General features: G+C 45.1%; 1 protein-coding gene across 1 annotated transcript; it reads left to right on the forward strand.

The window, feature by feature from the left end:
- Window positions 1-421: 421 nt before the first annotated feature.
- TMEM238L (transmembrane protein 238 like) lies at window positions 422-895 on the forward strand. Its single transcript, XM_056848149.1, has one exon. The coding sequence runs from the start codon at window positions 422-424 to the stop codon at window positions 893-895; it is 474 nt and encodes a 157-aa protein (XP_056704127.1).
- The last annotated feature ends 22,429 nt before the right edge of the window (window positions 896-23,324 follow it).

The following is a 23,324-nucleotide window of genomic DNA, read 5'->3' on the forward strand; positions in this document are numbered from 1 at the left end:
GGGCAAGGAAACGTATAGGATTATATTATATTGAATACTGAATATTCAATATTATATTGAATTATACTGAATCTATTTATTGAATTCAAGAAGAGTGTGCCTGCGTTTATTTGGTTGTAACTACATTGTACACAGAAGTGTCTCCTTTTTTTGCTAAACCCCTGGAGGCTGGCAACCCCATGTCTGAGAGGTGCCAATCTCCACGAGCTGCACTGGCGAAGGGGTGCCCCACCCCCCCCCCTGGCTGGGCTGCAGAGAGGGCGCAGAGAGCGCGCCGTCGGCTGATGCCTGCTGCCGGGCGCCTGCAGAGGCGTGGCCCCGCCGCCTGCTCCCGAGAGGGCGCGGCCCCAGCGGAGCAGCGCCAGCCCCAGTCCCTCGGGGCCGCGGCCCGCCGTCTCTGGCTCTCCTCGCCGGAGGCAGCATGGGCCGGGCGTGGGGCGGGCGGTGCGCGGCCTTCCTGGCGTTGGCGCTGGCGCTGGACGCGGCCGGGCTGGCCCTGGTGCTGGCGGGGGCCGTGGGGAAGCCGGCGCTGGACGGCAGCTCCCTGGAGGATTTCCTGGTGCTGTCCGGGGCGCTGCTGCTCCTCTTCTCCCTGCTCTTCTGGCTCTTCTGGTACTCTTGCAACCTGCGCGGGGTGCCGGCCGAGGAGCTGCCCCTCGGGGCGCGCGCCCCCCGCCCGCGCGGCCAGGGCAGCCTGGGCCGCCTGGCCGCCAAGCTGTCGGAGCGCCTCTCCCAGCGCCCACGGCGCGCGCCTGCGCCCTCCCTGCCGCCCGACCCCGGCCCGAGCGCGCGGGCCCCCTCCCGCTCCGCGCGCCCCTCCAGCCCCCTCCAGCTGGGCCACCTGCGGCCGGCGGCTCGGCCCGAGCAGGGGCCGCCCCAGGAGCGGCTGGTGTGAGACTCTCCTCCGGTGCAAGCCAGGTAACCCGCTCGAGCCTGCCTCGCTTTCCCCGCGGCGGCGACGCCCAACCCCGCTTCAGCCCCCCGCCGAGTTGGGGAGGGGCCGTGGCTCCGTTGGCAGAGCCTCTGCTTGGCCTGCGGGAGGTCCCAGGTTCAATCCCTGGCATCCCCAGTTCAAGGCAAGTGTGTGTGTGAAGTGCCGTCAAGTCGCTTCCGACTCACGGCGACCCTATGAAGGAAAGTCCTCCAAAATGGCCTGTCTGTGACAGTAGGCAAGTAGGTGATGTGAAAGGCCTCTCTCTGCCTGAGACCCTGGAGAGCCGCTGCCGGTCTGAGTAGACGATACTGACTTTGATGGACCTTGATGGTCTGGTTCAGTACAAGGCAGCTTCATGGGTTCAGGTTCTGTCACCCCCCCTTCCCGCAAGTGCAGTGGTCTTAAATTGGGCTTCTGCCCAGCATCATTGCGCGGTTGGCCACCTGCCCGGTTTTCCCTGGCTCTGCTCTGTAGTTTCCCAAATATGCTTTGGTAGGGCTTTTCCTGAAAGCTGGTACCCGAAGTGAGCTAGGAGAGCGTAAATGGGAAGGGCCACAGCTCAGTGGTAGAGCATCTGCTTGGCATGCAGAAGGTCCCAGGTTCAATCCCCGGCATCCCAATTAAAGGCACTAGGCAAGTGTGTGTGTGTGCCAGCCCCTGCTGGCATGGATCTACCTTGCTTGGACAAACCTTCTGCAGCTGCCCAAATTATGCATGTTTAAGTCCCACAGGATTCAGAAGATGAAATTGAAGCATATGATCCAATAGTGGATATCATATAATACATCAGTCTTGTACAAGGGGTATGGGAAAGGTGTGTGTGGTCAGTGCAGTCAAGTCGCTTCTGACTCATGGCAACCCTATGAATCAATGCCCTCCAGAACGTCCTATCTTTGACAGCCTTGCTCAGGTCTTGCAAATTGAGGGGTTTGGCTTCCTTTATTGAGTTAATCCACCTCTTGTTGGGTCTTCCTCTTTTCCTGCTGCCCTCCACTTTTCCTAGCATGACTGTCTTTTCCAGTGACTCTTGTCGTCTCATGACGTGACCAAAATACGATAGCCTCAGTTTAGTCATTTTAGCTTCTAGGGTCAGTTCAGGCTTGATTTGATCTATAACCCACTGATTTGTTTTTTTGGCAGTCCACGGAATCCGTAACACTCTCCTCCAACAACACATTTCAAAGGAATCTATTTTCTTCCCATCAGCTTTCTTCACTGTCCAGCTTTCTTCACTGTCCAGTAGGCAAGTAGGTGATGTGAAAGGCCTCTCTCTGCCTGAGACCCTGGAGAGCCGCTGCCGGTCTGAGTAGACGATACTGACTTTGATGGACCTTGATGGTCTGGTTCAGTACAAGGCAGCTTCATGTGTTCAGGTTCTGTCACCCCCCCCCCTTCCCGCAAGTGCAGTGGTCTTAAATTGGGCTTCTGCCCAGCATCATTGCGCGGTTGGCCAACTGCCTGGTTTTCCCTGGCTCTGCTCTGTAGTTTCCCAAATATGCTTTGGTAGGGCTTTTCCTGAAAGCTGGTACCCAAAGTGAGCTAGGAGAGCGTAAATGGGAAGGGCCACGTCTCAGTGGGAGAGCATCTGCTTGGCATGCAGAAGGTCCCAGGTTCAATCCCCGGCATCTCCCAGGTTCAATCCCCGGCATCTCCAGTCAAAGGGACTAGGCAGGCAGGTGATGTGAAAGACCTCTGCCTGAGACCCTGGAGAGCCGCTGCCGGTCAGAGCAGACAATACTGACTTTGATGGACCAAGGGTCTGATTCAGTGTAAGGCAGCTTCATGTGTTCCTGTGTTCAAATGGGAAGGTGTGGATTGCCGCATATCTCCCACCCAAATTCAGTTTCATTGCACTCACCATCCCTGGTGCACTCACCGTGGGCCGTGGCGCAGTGTTAGAGCATCTGCTTGGCATGCAGAAGGTCCCAGGTTCGATCCCCGGCATCTCCAGTTAAAGGAACTAGGCAAGTAGGTGATGTGAAAGACCTGAGACCCTGGAGAGTTGCTGCCGGTCTGAGAAGACATACTGACTTTGATCGACCAAGGGTTTGATTTAGTATAAGGCAGCTTCATGTGTTCATGTGTTCACTCACCATCTCTGGTGGTCACTGTCGGCTTTTTGCTATATTCTTTAAAATCATTAGTCTATATCCCACGACAGTAACACTGCAGCAATATACCCTTTTTATTGACAAAAGGCCCCCAGCAGATGGGGGATAATGACAGTGGAAGCACTTTCAGGGGATGCACTGGGAAACTCCCCTGGGCAGAAGCTCCATTGCCATAAGAACATTAATTGCGAGAGCAAAGCAGGAATCACCTCTATTTGAAACAACTTACGCCAATTCATTCAGGACTTAACAAAGCAATCAACCCTCTAGCCCTAAATATGCATTGTGTGCCTTTTTGGATCACTGAATAACTGGAGCTTATATATTTTGATTATTAGGAAGAAGCGTGGTTGATTTCTAAGTAATGGGGGCAGTTTCTAGGCAGACTGCAGGCAAAGGAACATGATGGCATCGTGCTGGAGTTCAAGATGAACACACACACTGAGCCACCTTGTTCTACTTCAGTCCTTGGAGATAAGAAATTCTTTAGGCTCAACACTCGAGGGAGCAGAGTCCTGCAACACATCTGCTCACCAGTAAGCCATTCCTAGCTAGTTTAAGAGATTGCAATGCTCAGTGACTCCTGTCTCAGCATGACTGTTGGATGGGTGTTCCGTGGAAGGGTAAGATCTCAGTGGTTTCATATACTAAGTGGATTTTTCTAGTGTGCACTGAGCAAATTTGCTGAAGTGGGGATGCAAATTATGCTTTAGGATTTTGCTGTTGTGAGTTGACATTACTCAAAAGTTTGCCTGTAACTTCTCCCTTATACATGGCTTATTACTAACCATTTTAGTCGCTCTATAAATTAATAATAATAATCCCTGCTGGTCAGTGTTTTGTCCGGTACCAAGCATCTTGCCTGCAGATACAATTGGCATGGCACCCTGAAAAGTTACTTCTCTGTCTGCCAGAGAAAGATTCTGTTGCCTCTGGGAAGAAAGTATTAAGCCCTGTTAAAATTGTTTGCTTCTCTAAGCATCAGCTTTGTGCTTTTCCAGAACGTGCTCTCACCTTGCCTGTTTCTCACCTTGGGATTGATAAGAAGGGCTGATGCCGTGCTTGGCTTAGTCAGATGTTCAGCCCAAACAACTGTCACGCTAATGGCCCCTAGTGTTCTGGCGGCTGCTGTGAACCAGTGCATTTCTAGTGGGGGTGTCCACAGGGCCAGAAATGGAAATCCCAACACCTAATTTAGAAATCTGAAATGGGGAAAATAACACAGTAATTTTACAGGGGTGGGATTGATTTCCAATCTAATCTTTGATTATGGATCATTCTACATTTTTTATTGCTATGAAAACCACTCTGGTTTGCGCAAATCATAGAATATGTTTTCTGTTCTTGGGCAATGCTGATAATCTAAATGGGTTGATCAAAACCAAATCCAACATCTGCTAGAACCCCAAATTTCACCTTACTTGGTGGGCTCATGCTGCTGTCCATTGTATTAGCAGTCATAGCTTTCTGTTAATATCTGTTCATACTTAGGAGAAATGAAACTAAAGGGCTACAGTTACATGAGTCACTTCTACTGCCTTAGTGTACCACAAACTCTGTACTCTTGATAGACTAGATAGAGTATCCAGTTATCAGGTACCACCCCAGAGATAAAATACTAAAAATTTTGCTAGGTCTTCTACACCTTTGGCTGGAACTCCAGTCCCCCCTCCCCACACCAAGGTTTAATATAAGATTACTAAAGTTTTTCCTCACTCTGTGGCACTAATACCTGGCTCTTCTTCAGGCAGTCTTTCAATTTTAACAGCCAAAACTGAGGCAAAGTATTTGCTAAGTGTTTGTTCCAGACCCAAAAAGTCTCTTACGGCTTCTGTTCTCTGTATCTAGTGTCTAATGTTATAATCATTGTATGAAATGCATAACTATAAAAATCTCTCTTGCTGTTAGCAACCTGTTGCGGGCAAGAGGTAATTTTTTCTTGGAACTTAGCAGCACTTACATTATACCCAGAACCTATAAAAAAAATGCAGAATGATCTTTGTCATGATCATACTTGCTGTTCCAGAACTCTTGCTGTTTCTGAGATCCGCTTGAATAGTCACTCCAAGGGGCAAAAGATTTTATGATGCAGATTAATTCCAGTGTTGGCAAATAAAGGCTTGGTTCTCTGGCTGTGGCACAGGCTGCTCAGTGTGACTCATACAAATGGCAACCTTTGAACCCTTGGTTTGATAGATTTCAGCTAATGTAACTAATGGAGTTCTGACACCCTGTTTGCAGTTCACATGCTGAATATAGGGGGCAAACGAGTGGGACTATAACACTCAACCCTTCATCCCGGATCCATGGACTGAAATAGGCTGTACATCAGGATCTACATGTGCACAAACCCAATGCTGAACTGGTGGTTGATGAGTAATTGTCTGGAATTTAAAGTACAGTATACTTAAAAAGAGGGTCCTGAATTCAACACGTTTGGATACATGTGAAGAAGTGTAACAGCTTGTCAAAATTACATCAAGATATCTAATTCTCAGCATGGCCAGATCTGTGGATGCTTGAATCCAGGGATTGGAGCCATGAAAGGACAAGGCAGGTCTTTCTACAAACCTGGAAAAAGTCCCAGGTTTGCAGAAAAATCTGAAATCTTTAAAAAAAAAAACTCTCTCTCACACACACACATTGTGGGATTAAAACTCCCCCAAACTCCCCAAAATAAAAGAAGCAGTGCCTGTATTTTTAAGTAACAAATTATTTCAGTGGCTATCACTAGGCAACTGCAACAGTATTGTCAGTTGAAGCCTTGGTTTTTGCCAGTAAAAGGAAGGCAGAGGGGCAAGACCCTTTCCAGGGCTATTTTGGCCTTTGAGGAAGGAGTCATTGAGTCCAGGCAACCACCATGCATGACTTGCATGACTTACCCAGGCCTGGCTGTTTGGTACTGTTCAAGATCAGCTGCCCCACAAAAGCCAGTGTGGTGTAGTGTTTAGAGTTTCAGTCTAGGATCTGGGATATCCAGATTCAAATCCCTACTCTGCCATGGAAGCTTACAGGGTGACCTTGGGCCAGTCACACATCCTCAGTCTAACCTACCTAACAGAGTGGTTGTGAGGATAAAATGGAAGAAAAAAGAATGATATAAGCTGCTTTGGGTCCCAATTACAGAGAAGGGCAGGATATAAATAAAGTTAATAAATAATAAATATAGATGTCTGTGGCTCAGTGGTATGGGGGAAGGGCCGTGGCTCAGTGGTAGAGCATCTACTTGGCATGCAGAAGGTCCCAGGTTCAATCCCCGGCATCTCCAGTTAAAGGGACTAGGCAAGTAGGTGATGTGAAAGACCTCTTCCTGAGACCCTGGAGAGCCGCTGCCAATCTGAGTAGACAATATTGACTTTGATGGACCAAGGATCCGATTCAGTATAAGGCAGCTTCATGTGTTCATGTGTTCATGGTGATGGGGGAAGAGAAAAGATAGGTTGGTTGGTTGGTGTGTGGGAAGGAGAGAAGGAAGCAGGGAAAGGCAAGCATATGGGGGTGGTCAGGAGGAGGGGAAGAAGAAATACTGTGGGGAAGGGCATATAGGGGGAAACGAGGTGCCCTTTGCAAGTCTTTGCAGGGCCCCCCACTTGTAACAATATATTCCACTGCAAGAGAAATTCTCGGTAAGTCTTTATATAATTTTCAACACTTGACACGAGACCTCAAAGTGCTGGTGCAACCCAGACTGTACATACTTTTTCAAGCCCTTGCTTTGGTGACCCTGGTATGTTGCTAAGTCTTTTGCTTCAGTCATCTCTGAGTATATTGTCCCATGGGGGGATTCCTGCTGTGTTTGTTCATTTGCTTCCTTCCCCCATTATGTGCTGCAATATCATAATAGAATAAAAGCACTTAGACAGTGCTCTGTGTGTGACAGCTGTCCCTTGAGTTCCATGTAATGCCATCTGAACAGGTTTTTTATTCCTGTTTCTCTAATACACAAAGCTTTACGCCTCCTCATCCAGCTCCCTAGAGATTGCACAGACGGTAGCAAAAAGACTGCTTGTGTGAACATTAGGGCAAGCAATGCAAGAATCAGATTTCTGCTAAATTCAAAAACAGTAGGATTCCCAGCACCAAATGGCAGGGGGTCCCAGAACCTTTATTTCCCAACCCTACTTTGCCCCCAAATGTTTTCTCTCAGTAGAACTGAAAGCCGGAAGTCAGTCCTGCCATGAGAAAAATAGTTGGGGAAAGGGAAACATTTCTTTTGTTGGGGGGAGCATGGATGGGAGATACCTACAACTCCCCTTTCTCTCCTAGTGCATTTCAGGTCCCCCCACCCCGTGAATTTGACACATGCCACGTTAGTTCATGCCACCGTAACATCTAGTTTTCCTCTAAATTGGAGCGTGACTTGTGGTTTAATCACTGCCTTTAAATTACTTTTTTGGTGCTGGACCTCCTGTTGAAACTTCAGCCTAAGGCTGCTTGCACACTAGCTGTTCAGTCTGAAATTGTCACAATTTGTTCATTTAATTTTAAATAGAATCCAGAAACTTGACTTATGGTCCACTCATTGAGTTCTAGTATTTCCAGTGATATATATTTTTTTACAGACCTGATTTGTGGTGTTGTTGTTTTGTCCTTAAAACACATGTTTTGTCATGGCTGGCTGTCCTGTGAGGACAGTCAAAACGCTATCGAGGGCTTTCCATAGCTACTGACTTTTAAAAATCCATCTTCTTCCAGTCCTATTATGCTGTTCTTAGGGATTGGGAGGGCAGGTTGTTGCACAGTTCTGCAAGGCCAGAGGAAATTTTACACATTCTAGACCTCTACAGCCATCATTGTTTATTTATTCACTTTCTTCATTATTTACTTTCCTTCCCAATGGGGGCTTACAAGATTCTCCGTCTTCCATTTTAACCTCACAACAATCCTGTTAGGTAGGCTAAACTGAGAGAGTGTGACTGGCCTGAGGTCATCCTGTAAGCTTCCATGCCAGATTGGGGAGGTGAACCTGGGTTTCCCAGATCCTCGTCTCTAACCACTGCACAACAGGACCCTTTTCTTTGATTAAAAAAAAATAGCTTGGGGCCATTTTGCTATTCATATTAGCAACACCCGGGGACAAACAGTTCTGAGGAGAGGGTTTCATACACATGTAAGGGCTGAAGTAATTCCCTTTCATTGAAGCACAGTCATAGATACTGCTAAGCTTTTTGTCAGGCTGTTTGTCCACTGAATTAAAGTAGGCAACTTTAAACAAGTATTTAAATCCCAAATAAACTGTCTTCTTATTGTCTGAGTTCTACACCCCTCCTTCAATAGCATGGCTCATCCATGAGAAGGTTCTGGGCTGCTGAGTGCGTTTTTGTATATAGGTTCTGGGCCATTTTAATGCTCAAGCAAGGCCTCTAAGGCATTTGAAAGAGGGCAAAAATAAACCAAGTTGGTTTTTAGCTGTCTGAGTCAAGGGTCATCTCCTGAATTTCTTGCAAATATTTGCGCTTGTCTGACTTAAATCCACTGCCCACGTCCTTTCTTCTTAAGGAGGGAATTATATTCTCTAGCTTGTCTCAGTGGGACTCTTTGGTAGGATTAGACAGTTCGGGCCAGTTTCTGACACGCAAAACTCAAGGCAGGCACTGAAGTAAGAAAAACAAGCCACACCTTGGGGTCCCCCTGAGCCTGTTTTCTGAAGCATCACCATTGGGATGGACTGGGACAGCTAATGTCTGCACTACGGAAGCAACACATAGCCTCTCTTATCTTGGTTTTATCTTATTTGGAAAATCTATTTACCAGTTATTTTAAATACTGGTGCAGGCGAGCTGCATAGTCAATAATCTTGGCCATCTTGTGGGCATGGAGTAGGGGTCACTGGGTGTGTGTGGGGGGGGAGGTAATTATGAATTTCCTGCATTGTGCAGGAGGTTGGACTAGATGACTCTGGTGGTCCCGTCCAACTCTATGATTCTATAATACTCACCTACTAGCTACCAGTCCTTGGCTTTCCAATGTCTTTTTTTTTTCATGCCAGATGTAAGCTGCTAGACGTGAGCCAATCATACTTTCTTCTTCTTCTTCCTAGGTCAGTCTGGAACTGCCATCCATAAACTGGACAACAGAGTGTCAAGTTGTTATTGATTGGTGGAGCTCCCTGCTGTGTTGCATCTGCTGGAAGAGCCTAGTTTTGCATCGATATTGCTAAAGGCTGTTCCTGCCAAAGCATTGTACTACCACCTTTCTGAATACCTTATGCACAGAGACGCCCTGAGGTGTCCTGGCAACTTGCCTGCAGAGGAGGCTCACTCCCCGAGTGGTTGAATGACTTTTGACAACTGAATTCTCATGAAGGGTTTTTGTGGGCACGGCACAGTCTCCTACTGGGTTTTCAGATACACTGTATGAGGGCTGCTCAATCCAGCGAAGTCTTGAGTTTGAAAATCTGTTGACCAACAACTGTGAAGCCATGCAAAGGAACTAGCCCCTTTGGCACTTCTATACAAAGCGCTGGGTACAGCTAATCTCTTAAAATGTGTATTTGTTTACAAGAAAAATACAGAAATATTTATAATAAAGTAATTTTTTACTTGTTGGGGAAAAAGTGTGTTCCTGCTGCTTATGGATGACCTGTAGGGCTGTGTCGCATTTGACTTTACAGCATGTTATGCTGCAGATGTGCTGCAGATCTTAGGATACTTTCCTTCAGTGTAGTCCGGACTGAGTTCCTTGTTCCCCATCCTGCATTATCTTTTGTAACTCCATGTGTTGCTGGCATTACTCTCTTCTCTTTTATGGGTTGAGGAACACTCAGCAATTAACAATTAGCGCTGTGATCCCAAAGGAAATTAAGTTGAGGATGTGTGGTCAGAGTTCTCATACAAGAGGTCTAATTTTTCTTACATTGAACAGTAATGTGAATCCAGGCTACCATGTGCATTTGACCTTCTGCGTTCAATTTAGTATTATGAACAAACACATATGCCACAAACAGTGTGAGAGACTCAGTGGCTTTCCCTAGTTTCATGTTCACAAGTGTTCATAGACTGATGCAAACTAAAACAACCCTCTAAAGAGGTATATTCAACAAGCCAGTGTGAGCTCAACTTTTCTAATCACACTGGATTTGAATTTGCTCATATTGCCTTTTCCCCTAGTCTGACAGTCCATGAGGTTTCCTTTTAAATTTTCTCATACATAATTGCCTCTGGAACTCTAGAAGCAGAAGCCTGGGTGTGAAACTGAACTTCAGGGTCTACCACTCCGCTATTCTTAGGGTTGCCAGGTCCCTCTTCGCCACCAACGGGAGGTTTTTGGGGTGGAGCCTGAAAAGGGCGGGGTTTGGGGAGGGATTCAATGTCATAGAGTCCAATTGCCAAAGCAGCCATTTTCTCCAGGTGAACTGATCTCTATCGGCTGGAGATCAATTGTAATAGCAGGAGATCTCCAGCAAGTACATGGATGTTGGCAACCCTAACCACAAGTTTCTGGATCTTATAGAGCTATGGTCAGGTCTTCCATCTCTTGAAGTGTCTGGAAATAGCAACCACATGAGGATGTACTGTTTTCTCCTGTGCCATTTTCCTGATGTAAAACGCACGCGCACACACACACAAGCTGCTATTTGCCCTGATAGAGAAAACAAATATATTTTCTGTATCAGAACAAATAGTAGTTCCAGGACTCTGATTAATGTGCAGGGGGAGTGGTACTGGGGGAAGAGTTAAGCACTTCTCCCAGCATCGTAGTCTAAATCTAATGAGGGGTACAGCTGCTATTTATAGAAATTAAGAGAGAGGGGAGGGTCAGGATTTGAGGGGAAGAGGAACTCTCATTTTTCCCCCTGACTCCCCTCTCTCCTGCTTACCATCCCCTCCAGCCTTGCTGTTGTCTCCCCAACATTGCTCACTGTTGCTACCATTTTCTCTTCCTTCTTGTCCTGGCTGCTGCCACCTCCAAGGCCCTGGGCTGAATCGGGTGTAAGGGAGTTGGGGGAAAGGCACACTAATTTTTTGACAGTTTTAGATATTTCTGTAAACCTGGGGGTTCCCCTGGGTTTCCAGAACCTGCATTTGTAGGTGGGTTGGCCCCATTGCTTAGATTTCACTGTCCTTGTGAGGAGCGGCCCTTCAGCATTAAATATAACGGCAAAAGAGCTGCTCACAAATCTCTTAATATATCACATCAAGTTGCACCCATAGTAATTTCAAGGGTTCTCTGATCACTCTTCCAATTCAAATTAGATTCATAAGAATGCAAACTGGATGACGAGACTTCTACAATAGCAAAGTGAGGTATATTGGTACTACTGCTTTAAGAATAACTCCCCGAGGCTCTCTAGAAAGGACATGCTCAGGTCTTGTCACCATAACTGGAGGAGGAGTTAGAGTTACTGAGGCCTAGTTATGGCCTGTTGTTAGTTGGCCATTGTGCTCCAATAAACACAGTTCTTGAAATCATTACTACCTCCAGTACTGATCCTTTCCCTCTCTAAAGATGTAACAAGAGGGTGGGGGTGGGGGATTAATGGTTATTTACAGACATTTTGTCTGCTTCAGATACACTTTTTTTCTTTTTGGTGATATGTGGTTAGGGTTGCCAGGTCCCTCTTCACCACCAGTTAGGGTTGCCAGGTCCCTCTTCTCAACCGGCGAGAAATTTTGGGGGCAGAGCCTGAAGAGGGCGGGGTTTGGGGAGTGGAGGGACTTCAATGCCATAGAGTTCAATTGCCAAAGCGGCCATTTTTCTCCAGGTGATCTGATCTCTATCGGCTGGAGAGCAGTTGAATTAACAGATCTCCTTCTACTACCTGGCAGTTGGCAACCCTACCTCAGGCTCCCTGACTCTGAGGGTAGCCAAGGAGGGTAGCCACCCTCAGTGTTCATGAGCCAAAGCAACAGCACATCTGGCACCTTTAAGGCCAAGCCTACTGATCCACTGCTTGACAGGGAATGGTCCTTCTATAGCCCACTGCCTGATGAGCAGCTGAGATGCAGCCTTGAGCCAGGAGTGCGGAAACAAGGAGATGAGTCACAGCTGGTGGCTGTGGGGGAGAGGCAGCAGTGCCAGTAACTGTTTGCCACAGGAATTGCTGAGACCCCATGGGACTTCCAGAAGTGTGGAGCCTCCAAAAGGACTGACCCCAGGACGAGCCAGGCCCTTCATAGGGCAGAGGGAAACTGGCTCTTGCTCCTGAGGTTGAGAGGGGCAGAGTCAGGTGAGAGGTGAAGATCCAGAATGTTGGAAACCTCCTTCCCTCTCAGTCTGAAGACTGTGGGAGGGTACGCAAGTCCCCCTGCTGGCATGGATCTACCTTGCTTGGTTAAGTCTTCTACAGCTGCCCAAATTATGCATGTTTAAGTCCCACGGGATTCAGAAGATGAAATTTAAGCATATGATCCAATAGTGGATATCATATAAAACATCAGTCTTGTACAAGGGGTATGGGAAAGGTGTGTGTGATCAGTGCAGTCAAGTCTTTTCTGACTCATGGCGACCCTATGAATCAATGCCCTCCAAAATGTACTATCTTTGACAGTCTTCTCAGATCTTGCAATTTGAGGGCCGTGGCTTCCTTTATTGAGTCAATCCATCTTTTGTTGGGTCTTCCTCTTTTCCTGCTGCCCTCAACTTTTCCTAGCATGATTGTCTTTTTCAGTGACTCTTGTTTTCTCATAATGTGACCAAAGTATGATAGTCTCAGTTTAGTCATTTTAGCTTCTAGGGTCAGTTCAGGCTTGATTTGATCTATAACCCACTGTTTTTTTTTGGGGGGGGGGGCAGTCCACGGTATCCATAGCACTCTCCTCCAACACCACATTTCAAAGGAATCTACTTTCTTCCTGTCAGCTTTCTTCAATGTCCAGCTTTCACACCCAACAAGCCCAATACAAACCTGTATTGTTTTGGATTATGTTCAGTGGGGAGGGGCTGTGGCTCAGTGGTAGAGCATCTGCTTGGCATGCAGAAGGTCCCAGGTTCAATCCCCGGCATCTCCAGTTAAAGGGACTAGGCAAGTAGGTGATGTGAAAGACCTCTACCTGAGACCCTGGAGAGCCGCTGCCGGTCTGCGTAGACAATACTGACTTCGATGGACCCAGGATCTGATTCAGTATGAGGCAGCTTCATGTGTTCATGTGAAGCTGATACCTCAAAAGAAATCTTGTATCTTCTTCCTCTGTCTTCTTTCCCATCTTAACCACATAAGATAGAAGTGGCCTCATTTCTTTGCCTTGGCTAGAATTTAAGGAAGGAAATGAGAGGAGCTGTCTTACTGCAAAAAGTTTCTGCCACATATTGTTTTTCTGTCTTACTTTAAGGACTGTGGGGACCTCCGCAGCTCTCTTCTCTTATTCTGTTATCTCAGAGTTTCATAGTTTGTGCCATTGTTCAGAATTTTATCTGGCAGCATGTGCTGGACTGTAAGACACCCACTGAACATGATCCTAATACCCAGTGCAATGGATAGCTTCAGTTGTTGTTTTTTAAATTCACAATTTATTTGATCTGAAAATTACACTTTAATGGATTTTCTTACCCTAAAAATATTTAGCAATGGAAACCACCCAGGATTGCATGCCTAATGTATAAATGAGCAGATTGAGTAAACAAATATTTGCTAACTCATCCTAAACTGACACACTTCCTTGTAATTTCATTCTTGACCTACCAGAGTAATGTGCAATTCAGGAAAGGAACTAAATGCGGTTTCCTTTGAAAATACCGGTTTCATCTTGTCATGCTGCATTTTCGGTAAACCTGTTCAGGAAGCGAGGTTTTGCTTTTGATCCCAATTTCCATCCTTGCAATATTGATTTGGGAAGCACAGTGCTGTTGCTATTCATATGTAATTGTGTTTTTTCTTTCTAGACGATAAAGTACATTTTAATTGCGTTTTCCCCCCAAAAATTTTATTCAAATTTTATACAAACAGACAAACAAACAAACATCCATTCACAAACATACAGTATGTGCCATCTTTCAGGGAGTACATTTTGTGTTATTCACTAATATCTTACTAGTCAGTCATTTAACCAAAATTCAGCTTAATGTCTTTATTATTATTCTTTATGCTTCCCAAACTGTACTCATGCTATTTTTTTAGTATTTTTCAAACTATTTAATAAAACATTGATAATGCTTGATACTCTATACAAACCTTCTTACCCTGCTATGCTACTCTTTAATATCTTCTTTGCTACTCTAAATTGATTTTCCCATAAGTACAATAATACTGTGTGTGTGCGAAGTGCCGTCAAGTCGCAGCCGACTTATGGCGACCCCTTTGGGGGTTTTCAAGGCAAGAGACTAACAGAGGTGGTTTGCCAGTGCCTTCCTCTGCACATCAACCCTGGACTTCCTTGGTGGTCTCCCATCCAACAATAATACTTCTAATTCGATATTCTTATTATTTCTATTTCTATTATTGTGCCTTCCCCCTATATTCATTAAGCTCTACAGTGACTTGATATAGTACATTTGAATTGTTTTGAAGACCTCCAACTCAAATTTCTAAGCATATTTGAAGATTGGGTGGCATTTTCAGAGTTCCATGAGCGAATGCCTTATAGTGATTAATAACATGAGCCTTAAGATATAAATCCTAGTTCAAATCTCAGGCCAAGTATGAAGTTGCTGGACAGACTCAGGCACGCCACTGTCTTTCAGCCTTGGTTTGCTATGTTTAACAGAAGGATCACAACAACACTGGCATGCCTTGTAGGTTGTTAACTGTTTCTGAGATAAGGCAAGTGATGTGCTTTGAGCACTAAGAGAGGGAAAGCATACTATAAATAGTGGGTGTGAGAGAGACTGGCAGGCAGGCAGGCAGACTCTACTGAATATCATGTAACAGTGTCTCATTTGTGGTTAACACAATCTGTGTTCCAGCATTTCAGCTCAGGGACAGGAATGGGCAGAAGGATCACGGACTGCTGGCCAAATTCTGGACCATCTGTCAGCTGTTGGATGCTCAGATTGATTCTTGCAAAGAACAGTGAACTAACTAGATCTAGACTTGACCCAGCAAAGCAGCACTTGCATTCGTTCTTGAAGTCCAGTAGCACCTTAAAGGCCCACACAATTTTCCAGGGTATAAGCTTTCATGAGTAAAAGCTCACTTCATCAGATACATTATATTGGTCTTCACAGTGCTACTGGAATTGAATTTTGTTCAGTTCCAGCAGACTAACTTGGCTATGCACGTAGAGACCATGCAGATCATCCAAGCTACATCTTTACACTATAGGATGGTGGTCCTCTAAATCCAACATTATAGACTCTAGATATTCAGATTATCTGATGCTTCACTCTAGTTCTCAAAATCTGCTGGAAGTCCCTGGCTGTGAGAGCAGTCCCTGGCTCGAAAGCAGTCTGGTTGTCCTCGGTCAGGGCCAGGGCCTTTTCAGCCATTGCACCTGCCTGGTGGAACTCTCTTTCTGAGGAGACCAGAGCCCTGTGGGATCTGGCCCAGTTCCGCAGGGCCTACGAGATGATGTTCCACCAGGCACATGGTTGACTACTTTGAGGCTGCTCTTTACATCCACCAGCCACTGGGCAGAGCTCCCCCTCTTCTATACGCTCCCCTCAATCCCCCTCCTCGCTTACTTTTGGGAGGGTTTGTTATTCTTGGGAGTCTGCTCTGCTGGGAACTTAGGGCATCATCTTATTTGTAGTTTATGGATTTTAATCTATTTTAATTGTTTCTGTTTTGAAGTGTATTTGATTTGTTGTTACCCGCCCTGAGGCCCCGCTGTAGTGGGGGATGGGTGAGATATAAATCTAAAATACAAATAAATAATAAAATAAATAAATTGGTGCCATAAATAAGGTTGCCAGGTGCCCGCTGGTGGTGGGCAACCCCCCGGCAATTTCCCCTTCTGCCCGTCGACCACCTGAGGGTCGGGGGGCAGATGTGCATGTGCGCGTGCATACCGCACGCGCCACTTCCAGTTCAGAACTGGAAGTTCCGCCTCGCAAGGGGCCTTTTACCTCTTAGTTTGAGTGGTAAAGGGCCACTTTACCACTCAAACTGAGATGTAAAGGCCCTTTGCGATGCGGCACTTCCGGTTCTAAACCGGAAGTGACGTGTGCGCGTTGGCGCGCGCACATGCGCACACACACTTTACAATAAGAGCCTCCTGCCGGAGGAGGGAAAGGACCAGGCAACCCTAGCCATAAACAGAGTGCAGGAGCAACTGATTTCGGCCTCTGTAGAAAGAGAAAAAACAAATAAATCCAAATAGAATAAGCATTCTCTGCGGTATAAAATTTCCCCCAAACAAACAAATCAGGGTCACCAACTATGAGTCACCAACTATGAATCAGGATCACCGACTCTTACAGGAAGAGACAGGGAAAACAGGTAGTTCCTTAGTGAATCCAAATATGCAAATTGTTCAAATCCTCATTTTGCAAACAAAAAATTAGCCTTGAAGTGCAGCAGATATGTTCTCTGTATTTATGTTCTACAGAATTAGATGGTATTTGAGGCAATATGAAACCATGCCTTGTAAAAAAAAAAAAAAATCCATACAGAGTTCTCTGATTGCTTGCTTTGCCAAAAGGAGCCACCCTCTCCAAAATAGTTTGTGTCTTTTTACTGTGTGCTAGCCAATAAGATCAAAAGTGACTGCCAGGTATTTTCATGGCTGCTACATTAAAACCACTGCTGTAATTACCTGACTAGGACTTGATTGGAAATCACTAGTGAACTACTCTGGAACAGGAAAAGATTGCTTTTAGGGCTGGTCAGGATGCAACCTGTGCGATCCAAAGCAATGTTCTTTAGTTACCCTACTATCGGCAGCTATGGCACAAAGTTTTGACCAGTGCTACCTGCTCTTGGAGCATTCCATGGTCCTGGGTACATTTGAGGACAGAAAATCTCACTCTTCCTCATTCCCAGGTCGGATAGAGTCGGGGCATATAGATTGGTTGTTGCATATGTTCTAGTAGACTTTGGACTATAGGTAACACTGAGTTATGTCAGGCACGCTAGAGCTACAGGTTGAGGTTTCAAACTATGACAGTTGTTGCTGTGGAACGCATACTGTTCACAACTAGCTGTTCACAACTAGCGTCTTCTGAAGAAGAATATATTCAGTGCAATGTTTCCTGGTGGAGAGAGCACTGTACAAACTTGCCAGGATCAGCTGGATATCTGCACCTAATAGGATATGCATGTGATAGAATAGGATGGGGGTGTAAATTTCTGCATGTGTGAAAATGCATACTATGTTGGAAAAATGCGCAGTATTGTATGTATACACATACAAAATTGTGGGTTCTGATTTCTCAACTATGGACTGACTTATGGCTCTTCTTTTTACCAGAGCAGTATAGCTGCCGCCCCCCTGTGGCTGGATCTCACATAGCTTTGGAAACATTTGGATGATTAAATTCATGTTTGGGCAAGGTGTGTGTGTGTATATATATATCACATGGGTCAGATGATGTTGGAACTTGCACATGATCCACTCCTCCCACAAATGAACATTACCAGTCAATTCAGCTATCATGAATCTTTCACAACATAAACATCCACACTTTGCTGTCGCTGGGTTCTAATATGATTCAGGACTTCACATGAACCAGTTACATCTTTCCTCTAGAGTCTAAAGTCAATAGGTGGGCTTCAGCAAGTCTCAGTATTTTTCAAGCTTACCTATAAAGCTGGAATTATAACCTGCCTTGCAAGTTTATTAAGAGGAGAACAGATTGCAAAGTGTTTTGCATTGTAAAAGTCTGTGATGTTTGCAAATTTTCAAAAAATGCATACCGTGCATCATTTTATACATGAAAGCAGGTGCACATCCATTACATTAAACAAGCAACACACCTATTGTGCCACAATCAGAAAGCAGTGACATTATTTATTCATCTAACGAATTTATAGTCTGCTCTGCAATTTATAAATTCTCAAAACAGAGAGCAATAAAAAACAAAACCACAGTTAAAACATTACAGTAACAAGCCTACATCACCAGTCCTGGAACAGGAAAGTTTTAACTGCCTGCCTAACAAAGCAATCCACTATAAATGGGACAAGCTCCCAGACCTGGTGAATATCTGATAGTGAAGAATTACACAAATGCAGAGCCACTACTGACAAAGGTCTACCAACTGTTGCTAGCTTCTAATTTGACAAAGACCTATTAACTGTGATCTGGGGTGGGGTGGGGCACGTACAACCAAATCTCACAAGGCAGGGAGTGTTATAGTGGTGCCATGTGTATTTGGTGGCTAACAGTGCATTCCTAAGGAGAGTTACTCCAGTCTAAGCCCATTGAAATGAATGGGCTTAGACTGGAGCAACTCTTCTTAGGAATGCACTGTTACATCACCAAATATACCAGTTGCTGTATTTTGGACCAACTAATATTGTTTTCAAGCTGCACCAATATACAATGCATTATAGCAGTCTACTTGTGATGTCACCAAAGCCTGCTGCTTTGAACCCAGCTCTTCTGTTCTGCTCTGTTTCACACAGTGTGATGTCACCATCATTTCACTGACTGGGTCTACTTCTTGACTGCATCAACCCTGTGTAGGTCAGGTGAGTATGTGACTCCGGCTGCAGGTGTTTGGGGTATAAATAGCCTTGGGAGAGGCACATCCCTAGAATCATCTAGTGAAATCAGTCCATTTTCTGAGCTGGTGAGCCTGGAGGCTCATGCTGGTTCACAGGGAACAGGATATCATGTCACCGCCAATGTGGAAAAGCAGGTGCCTCGCGAGGCAATCGGTGAGTGGCAAGTGGCAGAGCAAGCTGGCTCTCAGGTGCGACAGAGAGATATGAGCCACCTGCCACAGTGACCAATGCAGGGAATCGCAGACAAACAACAGGTGTTCCCTCTAGAAGATGAAGACCCACCTGAATCTGGGATCATGTGGAAAGCATTAAGTCCCGCCTGGTGGGATTCATATCTCAAGCGGAGAAACTCTCATGGACAACAAAGAAAAGGCAGCCTGGAGAGCTTTATGATCCTACCAGCCAGACACAGGACAGAGTGAGATCCTTCATTTATTTAAGTCTGCCAGCTTTTTTTTTTGGCAGGGCTCCTGCACTTATAACAGCGACATGGCCAAAGAAACTTTTCCAATTACTGATGTCCTTGGTGGCAAAAAAAAAAACACAAAAAAACTTCCCCTGCTGTGTCTCTGCTTGTCCTGCAGTTGCATAAGGACTCTGCTAGGGAAAACAACCACCACAACCCCAGCATATGCAATTCCTTCAAGTAAGTAAATGGACAGGCATTTTAACTGGACTATTGTACCTTCTTGAAATGATCGGTGTTATCTCAGTGTATATAGAGAGTCACATGCATAGATCCTTTCACAACAAGAGTTTATGGGGGGAATTATTAACATGCCCCATTTTTAAAATCGTAAACATAGGTTTTAAACGCAAAGAGCTGCACCCTGCTATATTATCAAAATGTATTTCACATCCACAATACAATTCAATATTGATTTTGAAAAGTATGCCTGTAAATGGCTGGAAGAAAACAGACGATAAACAATGTGGCACTGCAAACAGAATTCAGAACCTTGGCTGGGTGTTACAGTTTGTTGGTTACCATCCTAGTAACTATATTTGAAACATGCTGCACTATACAATGGTAAAATCAAAACTTTGCACCAGTATGTAAAATGTAACAACCAGAAAAAAACAACATAGGCAGACCATCAACTTACATACTACGATATTCTGTAATCATTCTTGATACACTAGCACTATAACATTAAAGTACACACAATCATGTGAGCATATCACAGGTAAGTACTGTTAGCCATCTCATATATTAACAAATCCTTGCATAAAAGTCACTAACAGGTACTGCAAAGTCAAAGATTACTGCATCGAATGCTTATATGGAAAGCACATCCCAGCAGATGCTGCCAAGGTGAAAGACGGACTTCTAGAAGCAATCCTCCATTTCGTCCACTGACTTCTTCCGATTGCCCTCTAACATATACATGCTGTCCTTGGTGCCAAAAACATAATATCTCTCCCAAAAACAGCCTTCCAAGAGTACATACTATCAAAATGTCAAAATACAGTCTTACCCAACTTTTTCCAATGTTCCAAAACCGGATACTCCCATGTGATCTAAGCAGAGGAACTACATAAATTATAGCATTAACAGTTAATGCACTGCAGGTGCAACAGTAAAAACTCCAGTAACTCCCTTAAAGATACAAGGGTCCTCTGAAATAAATATTTGGGTGACAGTAGTTCTGGTTGCTGTTGTCTTTGTCTGATGCCTTTTATCTGGTTAGGAAATTTGATACATGATTTTATTGATTTGCATTTATAGTCCACTTCGCCTTAGTGCTAGCAGCATGTAGTTAACAACAAATATATGAATCAAATACAGATAACCCATGTGTGGCCTGAGTTTCACTGAGCTGCTTCTTTGCATGCAAATGTGAAGTCACTGCTAGTGTGATGTCAGGGTGGGAAGGGGTTAAGGCTCACCTGGCTCACCTGTCTATTGTTCTGGGAGGTGTGTTATGACATTTGTACTTCCTTCTGGCGACGAGAAAGCCAGAGCGGTGTGTCAAATATTGCAACAATAACTAAAGATGCCAAAGCGTTAGCGTGCTTCCTTGCTAATGCTGTCCAAAGTGGAAGGCATTTGCCATGCTCCTCACCTTATACTTGGGCCGATGCCTTGTGATATTTTTTTTAGCTCTTCTATGTGATGTCGCTGGATTGGTCCTCCTCCTCCTAGGCATTTTTGGGTATCTGAGCTACTGGGATTTCTTTATTTACACGGGAGCCCTGCTGTTGGCATTTAGCCTGGTATTTTGGGCTTTTTGGTACTCGCTGAACATTGAGGTCCCCTTCAAGGAACTGGCCATTTGAGTGGCCCACCACCAGAGGAATGAGCAGGCAACTAGCAAGCAGAAAGTTTGCCCTTCTGGAGACATCCGACGTTTCCTCTGAATAGCAAAAGGGAACACCTGCAGCAAGAACGGTTGATGCCAACTTCGCACAGCCAGGTGGGGACCAAACCCCAGGTTTTAGGTAGGTAAATAGTCGCTTTCAGAGCCATCCTAAGGCTTGCAAATGGAGAAAATGTTTTTGAACGGAGAGGTGACAAATGTTTTTACACCTTGGCTGCAGAATGTTGAGAATGGGGTGGGGGGTTGCTAGCTTAATTCTGGCTCTACTTAAGAAGCATGGCAGACAGCAATTTCTGAGGATGTAAAAATAGATGCTATCTCTTAATAATTACTCTATCCGGTGATCATAAAGACTGGCCTGACGTATTCATTTCTTACTTCAGAGACATCTTTCTGTGTGAAAACAGAAACTTTGTTGGTACAAATAGCAATTGGGGAGCAAAGCATCTGAATGCTATCAGGTGCAATTTTCTCTCCATTTCTAAGTGTTAACGTTGGATTCACATCTGTTCATCTCACTGTGTCCAGTTCCGCTGTTTCACCTGTCAAATGCTGATTTATACTCAGAATGTTTGCATACCCTGCTATTTGTTACAATACTGACTGGATTTGAATTTATTGTCCTTTTAACCTCAGACCTTCTTAGTTTGGTATCAGCCTGAAATGTTGCGGTGCCTGAAATCCCTGCATGTTGCACGCAGACCATCAAAATGAGAACTGCTTTGAGAGAGGTCTAGAGCTTCAACAAACCAATTCTGAAGAGGGACACACACACACTTTCATCCTAGTGCAAATGCAGCCCCCCTCTCATCTACAAAACCTGATAGGTAAATCAGTTAATGTAACTGGCCTGGAGACTTCTACATTTTACAGCCGTGAAACTAGAGTTGCCAGCAAGCCTGGTAGGGTTGCCAACCTCCAGGTGGTAGCAGGAGATTTCCCACTATTACAACTGATCTCCAGGTGATAGAGATCAGTTCCCCTGGAGAAAATAGCTGCTTTGGCCATTGGACTCTATGGCATTGAAGTCCTTCCCCTCTCCAAACCCCGCCCTCCTCAGGCTCCACTCCCAAAATCTCCAGGTAATTTCGAACTCGGAGCTGGCAACCTGGTGAAAGATGTCCTTGTGTTCTTTTAATAGAGGCTTGATGTGTGGATACAGCAAGTGAATCTTTTCATGAGATGGAAGCAAATAACCTCACCTCTTAAATCACAGCCCAATAAGCCTCTATTAAAGGGCTAGGAGTCCTGATTCCTGACAGGAAAACAGGATGGTGGGAAATGGCTATCCTCCTATCCAAATTTGGGCTCCTCCCCCTACTTTTTATTCTTAAAAATATATTGGGAGCTCACCACACAGTGGCCATGTCATCTGCAGGTCAGACCTATGCTTACTTAGGAGAAAGCCCTACTGAAGTCAGTGAGAGTTAACATGCTTAAGATCACTGCATGCCGCACAAACTTGCACTGGGGTTTGCCTCATTGCTGTTTAGACCTCATACTGTTATTGTTGTTATTTGACTTTTCAAAGGGGCATTTAAAAAGCTGAGGAGTTTAATCTGGCATAAGTCTTCGTGATCTAGGGTCCACTTCATCAAACGCATATATTGTCTCCCTGAAAACTTTACAAGCTCAGATACACTAAATGATTGACGGGTCCATAAGCTCACAGAGACTCTAACATGGGCCTAGATATTGCCTGGAAAGCCCTTGCGGAAACATCTTCCATCCAGGAACAAGGAAGATTCCAGTGGCCCCTTAAAGACCAACCAATGCATTTAAGTGGACATGTGACTATTCTTTTGGTTGCAACAGGTTAACATTGCAGCCTATCTGGAACTCACATCCTGAACCCATCTTCCTCATCCATTTAAGGTTATCAACTGGACAGGAAATAGAAGGTCCTGTCCCTTTAACAGAGGTTTCATGAGTGGAAACAGGGAGTTGAAGATTATCAAGGCATGAAGTTTAAGTAGCATCTTCTTGCAGATTTCTTGCAGATCAAACTGCTATTAAAGGGATAGCTAGAGGGAATGAGTTAAAAGTCAACAACCTTATGTCACCCCATTCTTTTGATTTCGTCCCACCTGAAATACTGCTGTCTCCTTTCCTGTGTGCTGCTCTATCACCAACAGCAAATACAGAGGAGTCTGGGGAAGCTTTCCAAGCACCTGTCACTATTTCAGCCATTTATCTGCTACCATACCTGGACTGATAGGAAGAGCCAATGAACATCTGTACCTACAGAGTTTAACTCTGTAGAAAGAAAATAATAGGGGAAGAGGAGTTGGTTTTTATATGCCAACTTTCTCTACCACTTAAGGAAGAATCAAACCGGCTTACAATCACCTTCTCTTCCCGTCCCCACAACAGACACCTTGTGAGGTAGGTGGGGCTCCAAGAGAACTGTGACT

The sequence above is a fragment of the Euleptes europaea genome, chromosome 1 (genome assembly GCF_029931775.1).
Source record: "Euleptes europaea isolate rEulEur1 chromosome 1, rEulEur1.hap1, whole genome shotgun sequence".
Classification (NCBI taxonomy): domain Eukaryota; kingdom Metazoa; phylum Chordata; class Lepidosauria; order Squamata; family Sphaerodactylidae; genus Euleptes; species Euleptes europaea.

Coding starts and splice junctions, on each gene's coding strand:
- TMEM238L (XM_056848149.1), top strand. CDS start 422: ATGGGCCGGGCGTGGGGCGGGCGGTGCGCGGCCTTCCTGGCGTTGGCG.